This window comes from Strix uralensis, chromosome 2 (genome assembly GCF_047716275.1).
Source record: "Strix uralensis isolate ZFMK-TIS-50842 chromosome 2, bStrUra1, whole genome shotgun sequence".
Classification (NCBI taxonomy): Eukaryota; Metazoa; Chordata; class Aves; order Strigiformes; family Strigidae; genus Strix; species Strix uralensis.
In genome coordinates this window covers 105,184,524-105,196,603 of record NC_133973.1, presented here as the reverse complement: position 1 = coordinate 105,196,603, position 12,080 = coordinate 105,184,524, and the positions used below count along the sequence as shown (strand labels likewise).

General features: G+C 47.7%; 1 protein-coding gene across 7 annotated transcripts in view; it reads left to right on the top strand.

The window, feature by feature from the left end:
• TSC22D1 (TSC22 domain family member 1) overlaps window positions 1–6,621 on the top strand; it is a 96,872-nt gene extending 90,251 nt beyond the window's left edge. For 3 of the 7 annotated variants that reach the window (XM_074859619.1, XM_074859618.1, XM_074859621.1), the window contains 2 exons: window positions 3,896–3,947; window positions 5,197–6,621. In XM_074859619.1, the coding sequence (XP_074715720.1) occupies window positions 3,896–3,947; window positions 5,197–5,454 (310 nt within the window). In that variant the 3' untranslated portion in view covers window positions 5,455–6,621. Of the gene's footprint in view, window positions 1–3,123; window positions 3,454–3,667; window positions 3,763–3,895; window positions 3,948–5,196 lie in introns of those variants that run through there. The other 4 variants (XM_074859620.1, XM_074859624.1, XM_074859623.1 and 1 more) reach the window with 4 other exon arrangements.
• Window positions 6,622–12,080: the final 5,459 nt, after the last annotated feature.

The window sequence follows — 12,080 nt, the reverse complement described above, 5'->3', positions numbered from 1 at the left end:
TATTACGTTATGCAGTTTGTGAACACCTGGGGTGCTCCACAGATGTCCTCCTCGGTGTGAGGGGACTTTCAACAAATGTCCCTCGTCGCCTATCCAGGGCTAACAGGGGTGTGAATTGGTGCATCCCAGTGCACACCCAGAGTGGCTTTACAGAAATGAGTTCTGCAGCCCTTCTCACCTCTGCTCCCAGGAATGTAAAACTGTAAGCCTTTTCAGGAGTCCAATACCGTGTAGTGTCTGTTAATGAGGTGTTAAAAGAGATAGTTGGGAGGTTTTGAGTAACACCTTAGTCATTTTGACTCCCTTCTAGTGCTGTAAAGGAGAGTGAGTGAGTCAAATGAACCTAATCTGAATGAAGTGCATGTTGAATGTCACGGTGGAGGCAGGAGGGAAAACAAAGCAATGAGCAAGCAAGAGGAAAGGGAATTTGGAGGATAATTTTCCTTAGAACTTCTGTAGTTTGTTTTATTTTATAAATTATACATTTTAAAAAAGCAACAGCAAAACCATAACCTTTAAATATGGAGCTCAAGTCTCTGTTCTTGTTGGGCAGATGAGGGGGTGTTGAGGTGAGAACATCAGATTAGTGGTGCTGTCCCCTCTGCCCCCGGCCATTTTGGGGATGAAAGTAGTACATGTCATCTTTTTTATTTCCTAGATTATCTGAGAGCTCAGAGCTTTTTTAGCCATAAAGGGACACTTATGGTTTGCTTTTTTACAGGGTGGGCAAAGCAGAACATGCATATTAATATGCAGTCCTACTTACGCAGCTGACAGCTTTCTGTTGAATCACAACTCAGCTTGTAGGCATCTAAAAATAAATGAAGGAATTTGCTAAAAGCCCACTGAAGTTAATGGAAGATGGTTGCTGAGTTTAGTGAGAATTGGGTTTAGGATCATATCTGTATCTCTTCTTCATGATGATAATATAAAGAGGGCAATGTTATTGTTAATTCAGTCTGAGAATTTTTCTGTCGTAAGTGGAATGATGGCATTTAATAATTATGGCAGTAGCAACAATTGTCTTGGAATGCATCCATGACTTTATTTTTACATGTACAAATGAAAATACATACAAATGTCTGCTGTCTATCCTGCAACAGCAAAGCAGGAATTTCAAGGTTATGTCTGTTCAGGCATGTGAGTTTGCTATCTTCAAGCGAGTTATTTTGTAAGGACCTAATTAGCGAGGTAGTTCCATGTTTTTACACCTACTCTGCCCCTTTTCTGATTAAGGGCTTCAGGGGACAGATTGCCCCTGAGTTTGTGTCCAGCTGCAATTTAGTTAAGTCTAACATCCTGAGTAACTGCCATGGCAAGGAGTCATTTGAGACATTACTGATTTTCAAGCCCAACCCTTCATAAAACATTAATTTAGCTGAAGTCTAGGACAGGAGTTGATACAGATTCCGGTACAGATGATGTGCTTTTGGAGCTGTTTATTAAATGGCTCACTTGATCCCTGAATACAATGAGTACCATCGTGTGTAGCAAGTAATCCCCGCAAAGAAAGCGGTTAGGTGAAGTGTACGTACAACGTATGGCTACTGGTGTTTGTCAGGAGGAGGGAAGCTGGAGCCTGATGCGTTTGTTTTAATGTGTTGCTTCTAATTTACTTGCTATTAAATTTGCAAGTCAATACAGGCAAGGGTTTTTTTAAAAAAACTTCATTTAATTTTCAGCCTGTTAAGCACTGTGCTGTACAGCTTCCCCAGATACCTGAAGGGCGAGATGAGAACTGTGCCCTTGTGGGATGTGCATCGTCTGTGGTACTGGGAAAGCGGCTGTGAGGAACTCTTACTCTTAAATGTGACCTCTCTCGTGAATAGGATTAGTTTGTACTACTCTGCTGGCGTTATTGAATGAAGGAATAGTAGACTAGGACAACATAAGTAAACTAAGAAGGATGATGCAGATACGCAAATGCTAAATTTAGCTTTAAGATGATTATTCTGTGCCTCCTGGCTTTCCTGCTTCTCTGGGAGCAACACCTGTGACGGTTGTTGACTTTATTTTTGTGCCTTTAAGTCGTGTAATGCCTGATGAAAGCGCAGGTCTAGAAAATAGTGTCTTTGGAGGTCAGCTGTTTCTTGTGGCGGTATTTTGTGGTGGTCTCTTTCAGCCTTGAGTCTCCTAAACTTACTGGTAGAAAGGATCTTGGACTGGCTGTGACTGACACATGAGAGCTCACCGTTTGTTCAGCAATATACCACAGTTAGGTGGGAGAAGAATTTTTTCCTAAATTATTAATGAACGTGCTGCAACTTTTAAGACCGTAAGTGCTGTATGGGTACAATCTGGAAATGAGTGAATAGGCGTTTTCCCTGTTACTGTAGCAGGGTATGAGCTGGCTTGCTAGAAATCTGCAGGTTTGCGCTGTGTGTGTATTTTGCGGATGATCTGATAGCTGAATATTATTTTTTTAATAAACGGTTTTACGGGCTAACAAGGCCTGCGTCAGGGATAAAGAGGGATGGGTGCTGCTGGAGCAGATCCGTAGGCGCCCGAAAGGGTTTTATCTGCCGCGTGCATCGGTGTCCGTGTCTCCCGCTTTTACCGCCTGGCCCCGGCGGAGCGGGCAGGGCTGTCTGTGCGGGTTCCGTCCGCCGGGCCCGGGGCGGAGGTGCGGATCTCGCCGCGGGTGGGGGTGCGGGGGGGGGGGGCCGGCTCGGCCGTGGGAGCCGCCCGCCGAGGGCCGCTCCGCCGCCTGCCAAGAGGTGGCGCTGTCTGCGCGGCGACGGGCGGCCCTCGGCGGGGCGGCCGCGCTCCCGCCGGGCCGCGCTGGGCCGGGCCCCGCCGCTCCCCCGCTCCGGCCACGAGTATTTCGTATTAGTAGTATTATTAGTTTTAAATTCTCTTTCCGTTCTTGCGGGTGGAAAACGGTACGGTGAGCCGCGCTGCGGCGCGTGCGGGGCCGTCCCGCGTGGGCGCTGCAGGGCGGGCAGGGCGCTGCCGGCCCGGGGGGGGTGGGGGGGCTGCGCGGCGGGGGGGGGGGGGGGGGGGCGAGCGCTCCTAATGAGATGCGGAGGGAGCCGGGGGGCGGGGCCCGGTCGTCGGCGCAGCCAATGGGCGTCGGCGCCGCCGCATAAATTATGGGGGGGGCCGGGATGGCCAGGTTTTGTGCGGCGCGGCGGAGCGCTGACCTCGGAGCTGGCCGAGCGCAGCCCCGCGCCCCGCAGGGTCCCGCCGCCCGGCCCCGCCGCCGCCGCCGCCGCCCGGCGGAGCTGCCCTGCCCTGCCCTGCCCTGCCGCCCGGCGCTCGCACACGCGCCCGCGTCCGGAGAGAGGGAGACCTGATTTCTCCGGGGAGCGTTTCTGGCCGCGATTGCATGAATGCCCAATGTTGTAGACCAGTGGCAATGGATCTAGGAGTTTATCAACTAAGACACTTCTCAATTTCTTTCTTATCATCCTTGCTGGGCACCGACAACTCCTCCCTGAGGCTCGACAGTAGGTAAATAAGTGTTGTGTCCGAGGGGCTCTGCCGGCGCGGCGGTAGTGGGGCAGGTGAACGCCGGGCTGGCTCCTTTGTCCGGGGGAGCCGCAGCGGCGGCACCGGGCGCCCGCCTCGCTTCGCCTCGCCTCACCTCACCTCCCCGGAGGGGGCTGCCCGCCGCGGCGCGGAGCGCTTCTGCCGCAGCCGGCAATGAAGCTCCGTCTTTGTGGTCTGCTGGGGGGGCGAGATGTCGGGATATTTGATCCGGTTGCGGGCGGGGGGCTCGGGGCGGCTTCACAGGTTGCTTTGCTGCATTGGAGCATCCCGGTGAGGCGGCGGCGGCAGGGCAGCGGGAGGATGACTTTCGCAGCCAACTGGCTACCGATGCCCGCGTCTCTTAAATAATTCAGCCGCTGCTAATGTTGTATGTCTTTTTTTTTTCTCTTTCTTTCTCTTGCAGCTCCTCTGGTGCAAGCGTGGTAGCTATCGACAACAAAATCGAGCAAGCGATGGTACGTACCGATTGGAGCATAAAACCTTGTTCATGTTTAAAGCAGTAAACAATATGGGGATGCGGCGGGCGATGGTTAACCCGTGCGCGGACGCGTTTTCATAGCGGGGCCGGGGAGGGGGGGGAGGGCGCACGGGTTTGGTTTTGGGGGCATTTTTTTGGTGGTGGTTGTCGTTTTATTGATCAAAGGCTTCCTGCGGGGAGGAATGCGCACGTTTCGCTATCGATGCCGGGGAGGGAGTGACGGCATCGCTTTTGGCTCCTGCCTCCCCAAACGATTGATCCCGGCTCCGTGCGGCGGGGGAGGGGCGCTGCTGGGGCAGAAAGCGGCATTTGTTTGAGGGGTTCCCCTCCCCCCCCAAAAGGGGGGTGTTTTGGGGTGAGTGTGGTTTCTTTTTTTTTTTTTTTACTCTCCTCCTAGCGCAACCTGCGCCGGGCCACCCCTGCCACACGGGCTCATCCCCCGCGGGCTGCACCCGGGGCATCCTCCGTCGCCGTGCCCTTCTCCCGGCGGCCGGCGTGGGTGTCGCGGTGCCCGGAGCCGGCGGCTCCCCCTCGGGGACTCCGCGGCCGCCGGTCCGGCCCCCGCCCTGCCCCCGGCGCGGTCCCGCCGCGCTGCGCCTGGGGCCCGGCCGCCCTTTGTTACTGGAGCGGTGCCTGGAGCCGTTCTCACGGGAGCCTCTGCCGACTGTTGCTAGGCAAACTCCGAGCCTTTAACTCCCGGCTATAAATAACTCGGACGCTCATTGGCCGGGGCGCGCTCTGACGTCACCCGCGGCCGCGCACGGCCGGCGGGAGGGAGGGAAATGCGGCAACCTGCGCCCAGAACTGGCTGCAGCCGGTGCGCGGGGGGCGGGGCCCGGCGCGGGGGCGGGGCCCGGCGCGGGGGGCGGGGCCCGCTGCCTGCCCCGGGGCTGCACGTGCGCGGCGGCGCCGGAGGCAGCGGGCTGTGGCACCCCCGTCCCCGACCCCGACCCCCCGCGGGGGTGGCCGAATCCCGGCACGGCCTGCCCGCTGCGAGGGAGAGCTTTGCCCGGCCCGACTCCCTCTGCCGAAGGGCTGCTGGCCCCGCAGGCACAAGCAGGGGACTGGTGGCCCTCCCTGGGGTGCTCCTCTGCACCCCAGCAGAGCTGGGCTCCCACCGGCCCTCTGCAAAGGTCGATCTGCTGCATCTCCAGCTGAGCTGGGTGGGAGCCCGCGCCTGGCACTGGGCTGCTTTCCTAACGCACATGCTCTTTTCTGCATTTCAGGATCTGGTAAAGAGTCACTTGATGTATGCGGTAAGGGAGGAAGTGGAGGTCCTCAAAGAGCAAATCAAAGAGCTGATAGAGAAGAACTCCCAGCTGGAGCAAGAAAACACTCTGCTAAAAACACTCGCCAGCCCAGAGCAGCTTGCCCAGTTCCAAGCACAGCTGCAGACTGGATCCCCGCCTTCCTCTTCCCAGTCACAAGGGACAACACAGCAGCCTGCTCAGCCGGCATCACAGGGGTCAGGGCCTTCAGCGTAGTTCAAGATGTCATTGCCATCGTGATTGCTGGCCTCTGGACTACCCAGAGCAAGAAGGACTAGCGGGAATCCGCCACAGCCACCCTTCATCCATTTCAATGCACATTGCAACCCAGACTGAGGACTCCATGCCCTGCACACATCAGGAGAGGCTTCTCCCCCCCTGTATTACGCACTCATCTGTCTCTCTCTTCCCTCCCTTCCCCCTTTGGCTTGAAGGAGTCTTTGTTCTTAGGTTGATTGAATAAAATAAACTTCTTCCAGAGAATTAGCACAAGTACACTGGGGACTTGAGCAGCTTCTGCAAATGCCTGAGAAACGAAGCTGCATGCCTGAATTTTTTTGGTTTGTTTTTAAATCTTCCACTCATCCAGTGATATAACTGATACAAGTGCTTTTCGAGATTGGAAATATGAAGAAATAGACTGGAGTAAAAAGTGATGGCTCAATCCCCCATAGTACACTGGGGTTCCAAAGCGAGGACTGGTGCATAGGATCTGAGGAAGAGGGAGAAAGGTAAATTCAGTGTTTAACACTTAATTGTCACCTGAAACCTTAAGTGCAAATATTTGCACCGTTTTCTGAAGCAGTGGACAGGTGCATAAATCTGTATTATATATAGAAAGCAGGTAGGTGACATACAGTTGGGTCATAGGATAATTACAATGAAGGTTATTTGCCTACTGTATATTTGTGTATTTAGTGTAATTACTTTGTAAAATAGAAAACTGTAACTATTTAGGTTGTACAGATTGAAGTTTAGTTGTTTCATTGGCTGATCTGAAGAAGTTTGGAAAGTCTTTTTTTTTTTTTTTTAATGCTACATAAATAAGAATGCACCTACGCAACTGTTCAGAATTTGGCAGATTTATGCTGTTTGTGTAACTTCTGAAGTTCCCTGGCTGCTGATTATCTTGAAGTAAATCTTTGTTCATTGTAGTTTGGTTAAAGACAGGAAAAACCACTCCAGAAATTATCAAACCCTGCTAGCAAAGAATTTAAAAAAAAAAAAAAAAAAAATTGGATTTCCCAGTATGGATTTTTTGCATATGATCTGTATAGTAGTATGCATATGTTTTTGTGCATGTTCTCCTAAACAGTTGTAACACGTCAATGTATTTAACTGTTGCACTTGTCAACTTTCAATAAAGCATACAATGTTGATAAATCACTGTTTGTATATTGTACTAATGTTAACTGCAGTCACTTCCAACATGTTGCAGTGCAGTTCTACATGAGCAGTGAGGTCAGGAAGCATAAGTCTGGGTGCGAGATCCTGCCTGTCAGCTTCAGAGCTTTAGTTTCAGCTAAAAATGCAGCTCCTGCTTTCCACAGTTTCTTAAAAACACAGTGAGCATGGAGTCAAAGGAGCGGGGAATTGGGGGCCTGACTAAGCAAAGCTCCTTGTTTTGGTCCAATCCTGTTCAGTCAGGACTGTTGGGTGCCTTCTATACATTGAATGTAGTGGATAAGCAGGAGCACAGACATCTGTATGATCAGCCGTGAACGTGTAAATCTCGTGCAACAGTTGTTCCTTAGCAGCACCCTTGCCTGGGCACAGGTCACCCCATGCTGGCAGCAGCTCCGACACCCTTAATTCAGGGTGACAACGGCAGTGAGCATTACAGCTTCCCCAGCAAGTCAGCCATAACACCGCCTTCTCTCAAAAACTAGTGATGAGACCAGGCTGAAATCTCAATGTCCAAGAACTCACTTTCACGCCCATAGCTCTTATCTTGATTATTTCATATTGTGAATTGAAACTCTGTGAACTTGGCACGTAGCATTAATTCTGCCTCCTGAAGTTGTTGAGAAGAATTTCTACTTCTGTGTGAAGATAAAAATTCAGTCTGAAGAAAAATATCTTTCCTCTTTAGTAATGATGATTACAACTAAATCTCAACCTACAAATTTCTAGGTGAATGACTAGATATGGTGCGATTGATAGCCTGCAACCAAGGGAGTGAAGGAATTTGCAGTTTTACAGTGGATTGTGTTTGCTGGTGGCGAGGATGTGAATCTTGGATAGTTAAGAGTATTCACAGTTAATGAGATAAAATGGTCAGTACTTCAAGTAGTAGGACACTAGTTTGACCTTGAAAGCCTTGTCCTAAAATTTGAATACAAGAAATTAATTTGACTTAAAATGTAAGGGTTAGTTACAAAGTTTTTTATAAGGTCTTATATGACTGCTCACTCCATATAAAGAAAATCAGGAGATACTATTGTGGAACTTCATATTGTTGAGAGTAGTCAGGTGTAGCAGAGGAAACGAGAAGGCTGAGGGTTCAAAGGCAGGACAAATCACCTTTCTGTGTGATTTAGAGCTAAATTGTTGCTTTTGGGTACTCATGCAGCAGTTCAGGCACTGCTTAGCTGTATCGCAGCACAAGTAGTTGCATTACCTTTATTGGGATTAGTATATCAAAGTGCATGCATGAGTGTGTCTTTGTGGGAGTGTGAACTTTAATTCGTAGTTTGTGTTCTTGAGATTTCAGTATATAATTTAAGAGTGCTCTTAATGAGGAAACGCCAGAGAGAAACGGGAGATGCTTTTTTTCATGGATTAAGCTAAAATTAGAAATTGATGATAGCCTTTGTGGCAGAACAGCACTTGAATTATTTCGATCCAACAAAAGGAATGCTAATTTTGGTGCTTTTTAAATGGCTTAATTGTCTCCAGTTGCCTTTATATTCTGAATGTCTCTTTAGTACTTCCAGGCCATAACACTGACTATATAAAAAAGTCAATCTTAACATGCAGATCGGCTTTTTCACCCGCTTCACTTAAGAAAATTTGCAAAGAATTATTTTTTGTTTAAAAAAAGAAATTGACCTCTGGGTTTATTTCTTTTATTTTGTTTGAAGAACAGCCTGAGCATACTATAAATCCCAAGGTTATTTTTTTAACTGTTCTGTAATACAGTATCTGGAAGTCTGAACGTTTTTGGTTAGGTAATACATTAGTAATTTTAGCACACCGTGCTTCAATGTTGGCAAATCTTGATCATTTACACTTAAGTACTGAATAGTTTTAAAACTATGGAGCCAGTTTTTCAAGCTGTTTATTGATTGCTAAAGTTAGGCAGAGAAATGTTTTGTTGATGAGATGATTTTAGCAATAGCTCTGTCAAAACTGCAGCCTTTCTTCATGAAATGGATTCAAATGGACTAAAATTGCACTTGAGACCCAAACAAAGAGTAGATGTTTCAGTCAGCTGTGTTGTAATACTTCTGGAATGAATTGTTTTGATTTCTGCTTTTGTTTGAGAACAAATAATTTTTCAGAGTGCTTTAAATCAAATGTTATCAATAGACAAGAGTGTCATCTTTTTCCACCAGGATTTTTCTTTGTACAAACTCTGAGAATCTAAGGTTTCCATTCACAGTGAGAATCAAATGAAATGTAATGTCTTCTATATGTCAGCCTCTTTATTCTCTGCATATCTCCAATTCGGTAACTCTTCAGGCTATATTCAAGCTGTTTGTCATTTAACTTCTTGTTGACAATTAGCTGCACACTTGCTTTATTTTTAATAGCAATCTGATAAACTGATCTAAGCAAATTATCGTGGAGACCAAGTTGCTATCTTTTTCCACTTAAACCAATAATTTTTGGCAAATAATTCTAAGGCAAGTCAAGATTGTCCAAATTGTGGGGGCTCTGTAAATACTTGGGGAAGAGCAATATGCTTAAATAACATGCCTGAAAACTGTCCCGAGAGCACCCAGACAAAACCTCCCAGCAGCAGTAGAGTAAATGCAGCGCCTTAGAGATGCCTCTCCCTAATTCTTACGGAATAAATCAATGCCTGGGAGGCAGCTTCCCATCTTTCAACTGGAGAAAGAACCCAGCGAGGCTATTTGGGAATTACCACTCTTGATGTCTGTAGCTACAGTGAATGTATTTATCTCAATACAAAGGATTTTAATTATTATTTATTCCTTGTAGGGTGAAATAGCAGTACTCAAGCTCGCTGACTGAAGGCATACTTGTTTAGCTTAATGTATGCCATTTGCAAAACCTCTCGTTAAGCATCTTGAGTACTTCAGTAACAGTTCATGTCTTACAGACGTTGCATTATTTCTTGCTTTTCTCTTCTCTCTTTGGAATTATGCATTTTAACTTTCTGGATAGTTTCGAACTTGAAACAAGTTACAAATCCAAGGCTTTGCCTAAGCTGGAAGTTAGCCCAATTCCAACCATGGTCCGTGTAACTTCAGATGTATGAAACTAATGGGAGGACAGTTGTTGGAGGGAGCTCCTGGGAAGTCTGGAATGAGCTTAGGCATTTGAAATGCTTGTTTGAGGATACTCACACCTGCCACTGGCCCGATCCTTTTCCTGCAATGAGTAAGCAGACTTTTCTGACTGCATTTAGTATGTGCTGAGCTAGGCCAACAAACAGTGTATTTGAAAATCGCATGGCAAGGAGTTTCCAGCAGACACCAGCAACTGCCCTCCTGAATCAGGGTCCGATTTCCAACAGGAGCGAAGCCAAGCTCAACAATGAAGTTAAAAGCCAAACCATGAATAAACTAACTTCCTTACATTGTAAATACGTTGGAAAAGGGCAGCAGTTCAAAAGGAAAAATGAGCAAAACTGTGACAACTTTCCTTGAAACTGTCGCAGGTGGTAGTTGTTCATTGAGGTGTCCCCAGGAGAATTGTGCTGTGCCAAGAAGCAAGAGAGTTTGGGTAGGATATGGCCAAGAGGCCCCCAAAATGTAGCACAACAGGAATTTGGGTACAATGTAATGGCCAGCTGAGGAAAGGGAAAACAGTTCTCAAAAACCTTGTTCCTGAGCTAAGCCAGGTTCTTAGATCATCTTGAAGCTTAATTTCATCTCTTCAGCTGCACTGGGTGGGGGTGGTTTTTCAGTGATGTTTATGTGGTAATACATATTGGATGTGGTTCAAGTCGTCATGAGAAAGTGGCTACAGGCAAAAAAAAAAAAGTCATAACACTCCCAATTTACAGCCTTCTAGTTTGGGTGGACTGAAAGCTGTGTTAAAGTTCTCCCTCTTTGGAGCTCTAAAGGCACTGTAAAATGGCGAGGTATTGAGATCTGGCAAGTGCAAGCTCAGGGTGAATCCACCTGAATCTTGGAAGTAACAAAAGGGCAGCAAATAAAATTTGTCAGCCTTTAAAAAACAAAGTCAAGAAAAACAAATCCCTATGGCCTTCAGAAAGGAAAGTAGATCTGTTGTTCATCAGGGAGTATGGGAAGGGAGGGAGATGAGCTTATTTGTGGATTATTTAAATTACTGTCAGCTGCTTTCCAGTCCAACATACATTTAGGAGCTGTAAACTGGGTATCTGTGCTGAGCTCTCAGATCTCCCCCAAAAATCTTGTTCAAAATATCTGCCTGCATTATGCTGCCTGTGGAGGCTGCAGTAAATGGTCATTCTTCCTTCCATTAGTTTTATTACTGAGAACCAGCCTGTTCTGCCTCTCTGCTGCTGCTTTAATCAAAGCTTTGCTACCAGATAGCCATCAGAAAAGACATCTGCAATTCAATTAGATATGTGCTTAAACTCACGATCTCTGTGAAACCGGCCGCTGCCAGAACAGAGTGCCCTCCACACTGTGGGCTCGCTGGGGCTGCAGCCTGCAAGGCTCTGTTCCAGCACTTCAGCCTCCTGCCACTGGCTTGTCCTCCCTCCTGCCCTGCTGGCCTTACTTACAGATGTTTGAAATGAGGACCCATTCCTCACAGGAGGCTGAGTTAAAAGGCCAGAGGTAGAGGTTTATTTCTTCTTCCTTGCAAAGCAGGGGAGAAGCTAGGAACTTGGCATCACACAGGAGCCACAAAATCTGCTTTATAAGATATCGAAAGTAGTTGCAGCAGAGTACTGTCTTTCTGCCTTGGGAGGCAGGATGAAGAAGCTCCAAAGGTGCTCCAAGGGTAAATTATTGCACCGTTTGCATGGGCATGAAAGCACGATGAATTGATGGGAATGTCCGTACCAAAAAAAGTTGGGCTTCTTTATTTTCACCAATTCACTTCAGTCTCCAGTGCTGTAAGTGCATATCCCTTGGTACCAACTGCTCCAGGGCCACTATTCTTGAATGCAGGAACACTATAAGGTGACCGAAGTGAGGTCCAAACACACCTGGGCAGGCCAGACCGCTGAGCCTCTGTAAGGAAACAGCTCTTTGGAAATATTCCCATGACCCTAGAGGTATATATGACCTCTGAGTGATGTCAGGCTCGTCTCTGACCACAACCTTGTTTAAGAATGCTCCAGAAGGATGTTATGAAGTGATGTAGTGGTCTTGCTTAAAGCATTTCTAAGGACTGATTATAAAGCCTCGCAAAATCACAAGTGAAAGCAGTCAGAAGGGTTTGTTTGGGCTTCTTTGTAGAAAAGACAAAACCCCAAACCCGAAGAGAAGTGAAAAGCAAAGGTGAGCGCGGGGAGTGGATGTGGCTTGCAGCTCACTGCAAGCTTTCCTGCCTTCAGGGAGCAGCCGCCTCCAGTTGATAGAGAAACAGGTTTAATGCTTACCTGGGATGGGAGAAAAAGAAACGGGGATCAAGACAGTGCAGCTGAGTATAGCCCCAACGGGTCGGGGTGCTGTACCTGTCTATACCCCCTGGGTGTAGGATTTAGCAAAATC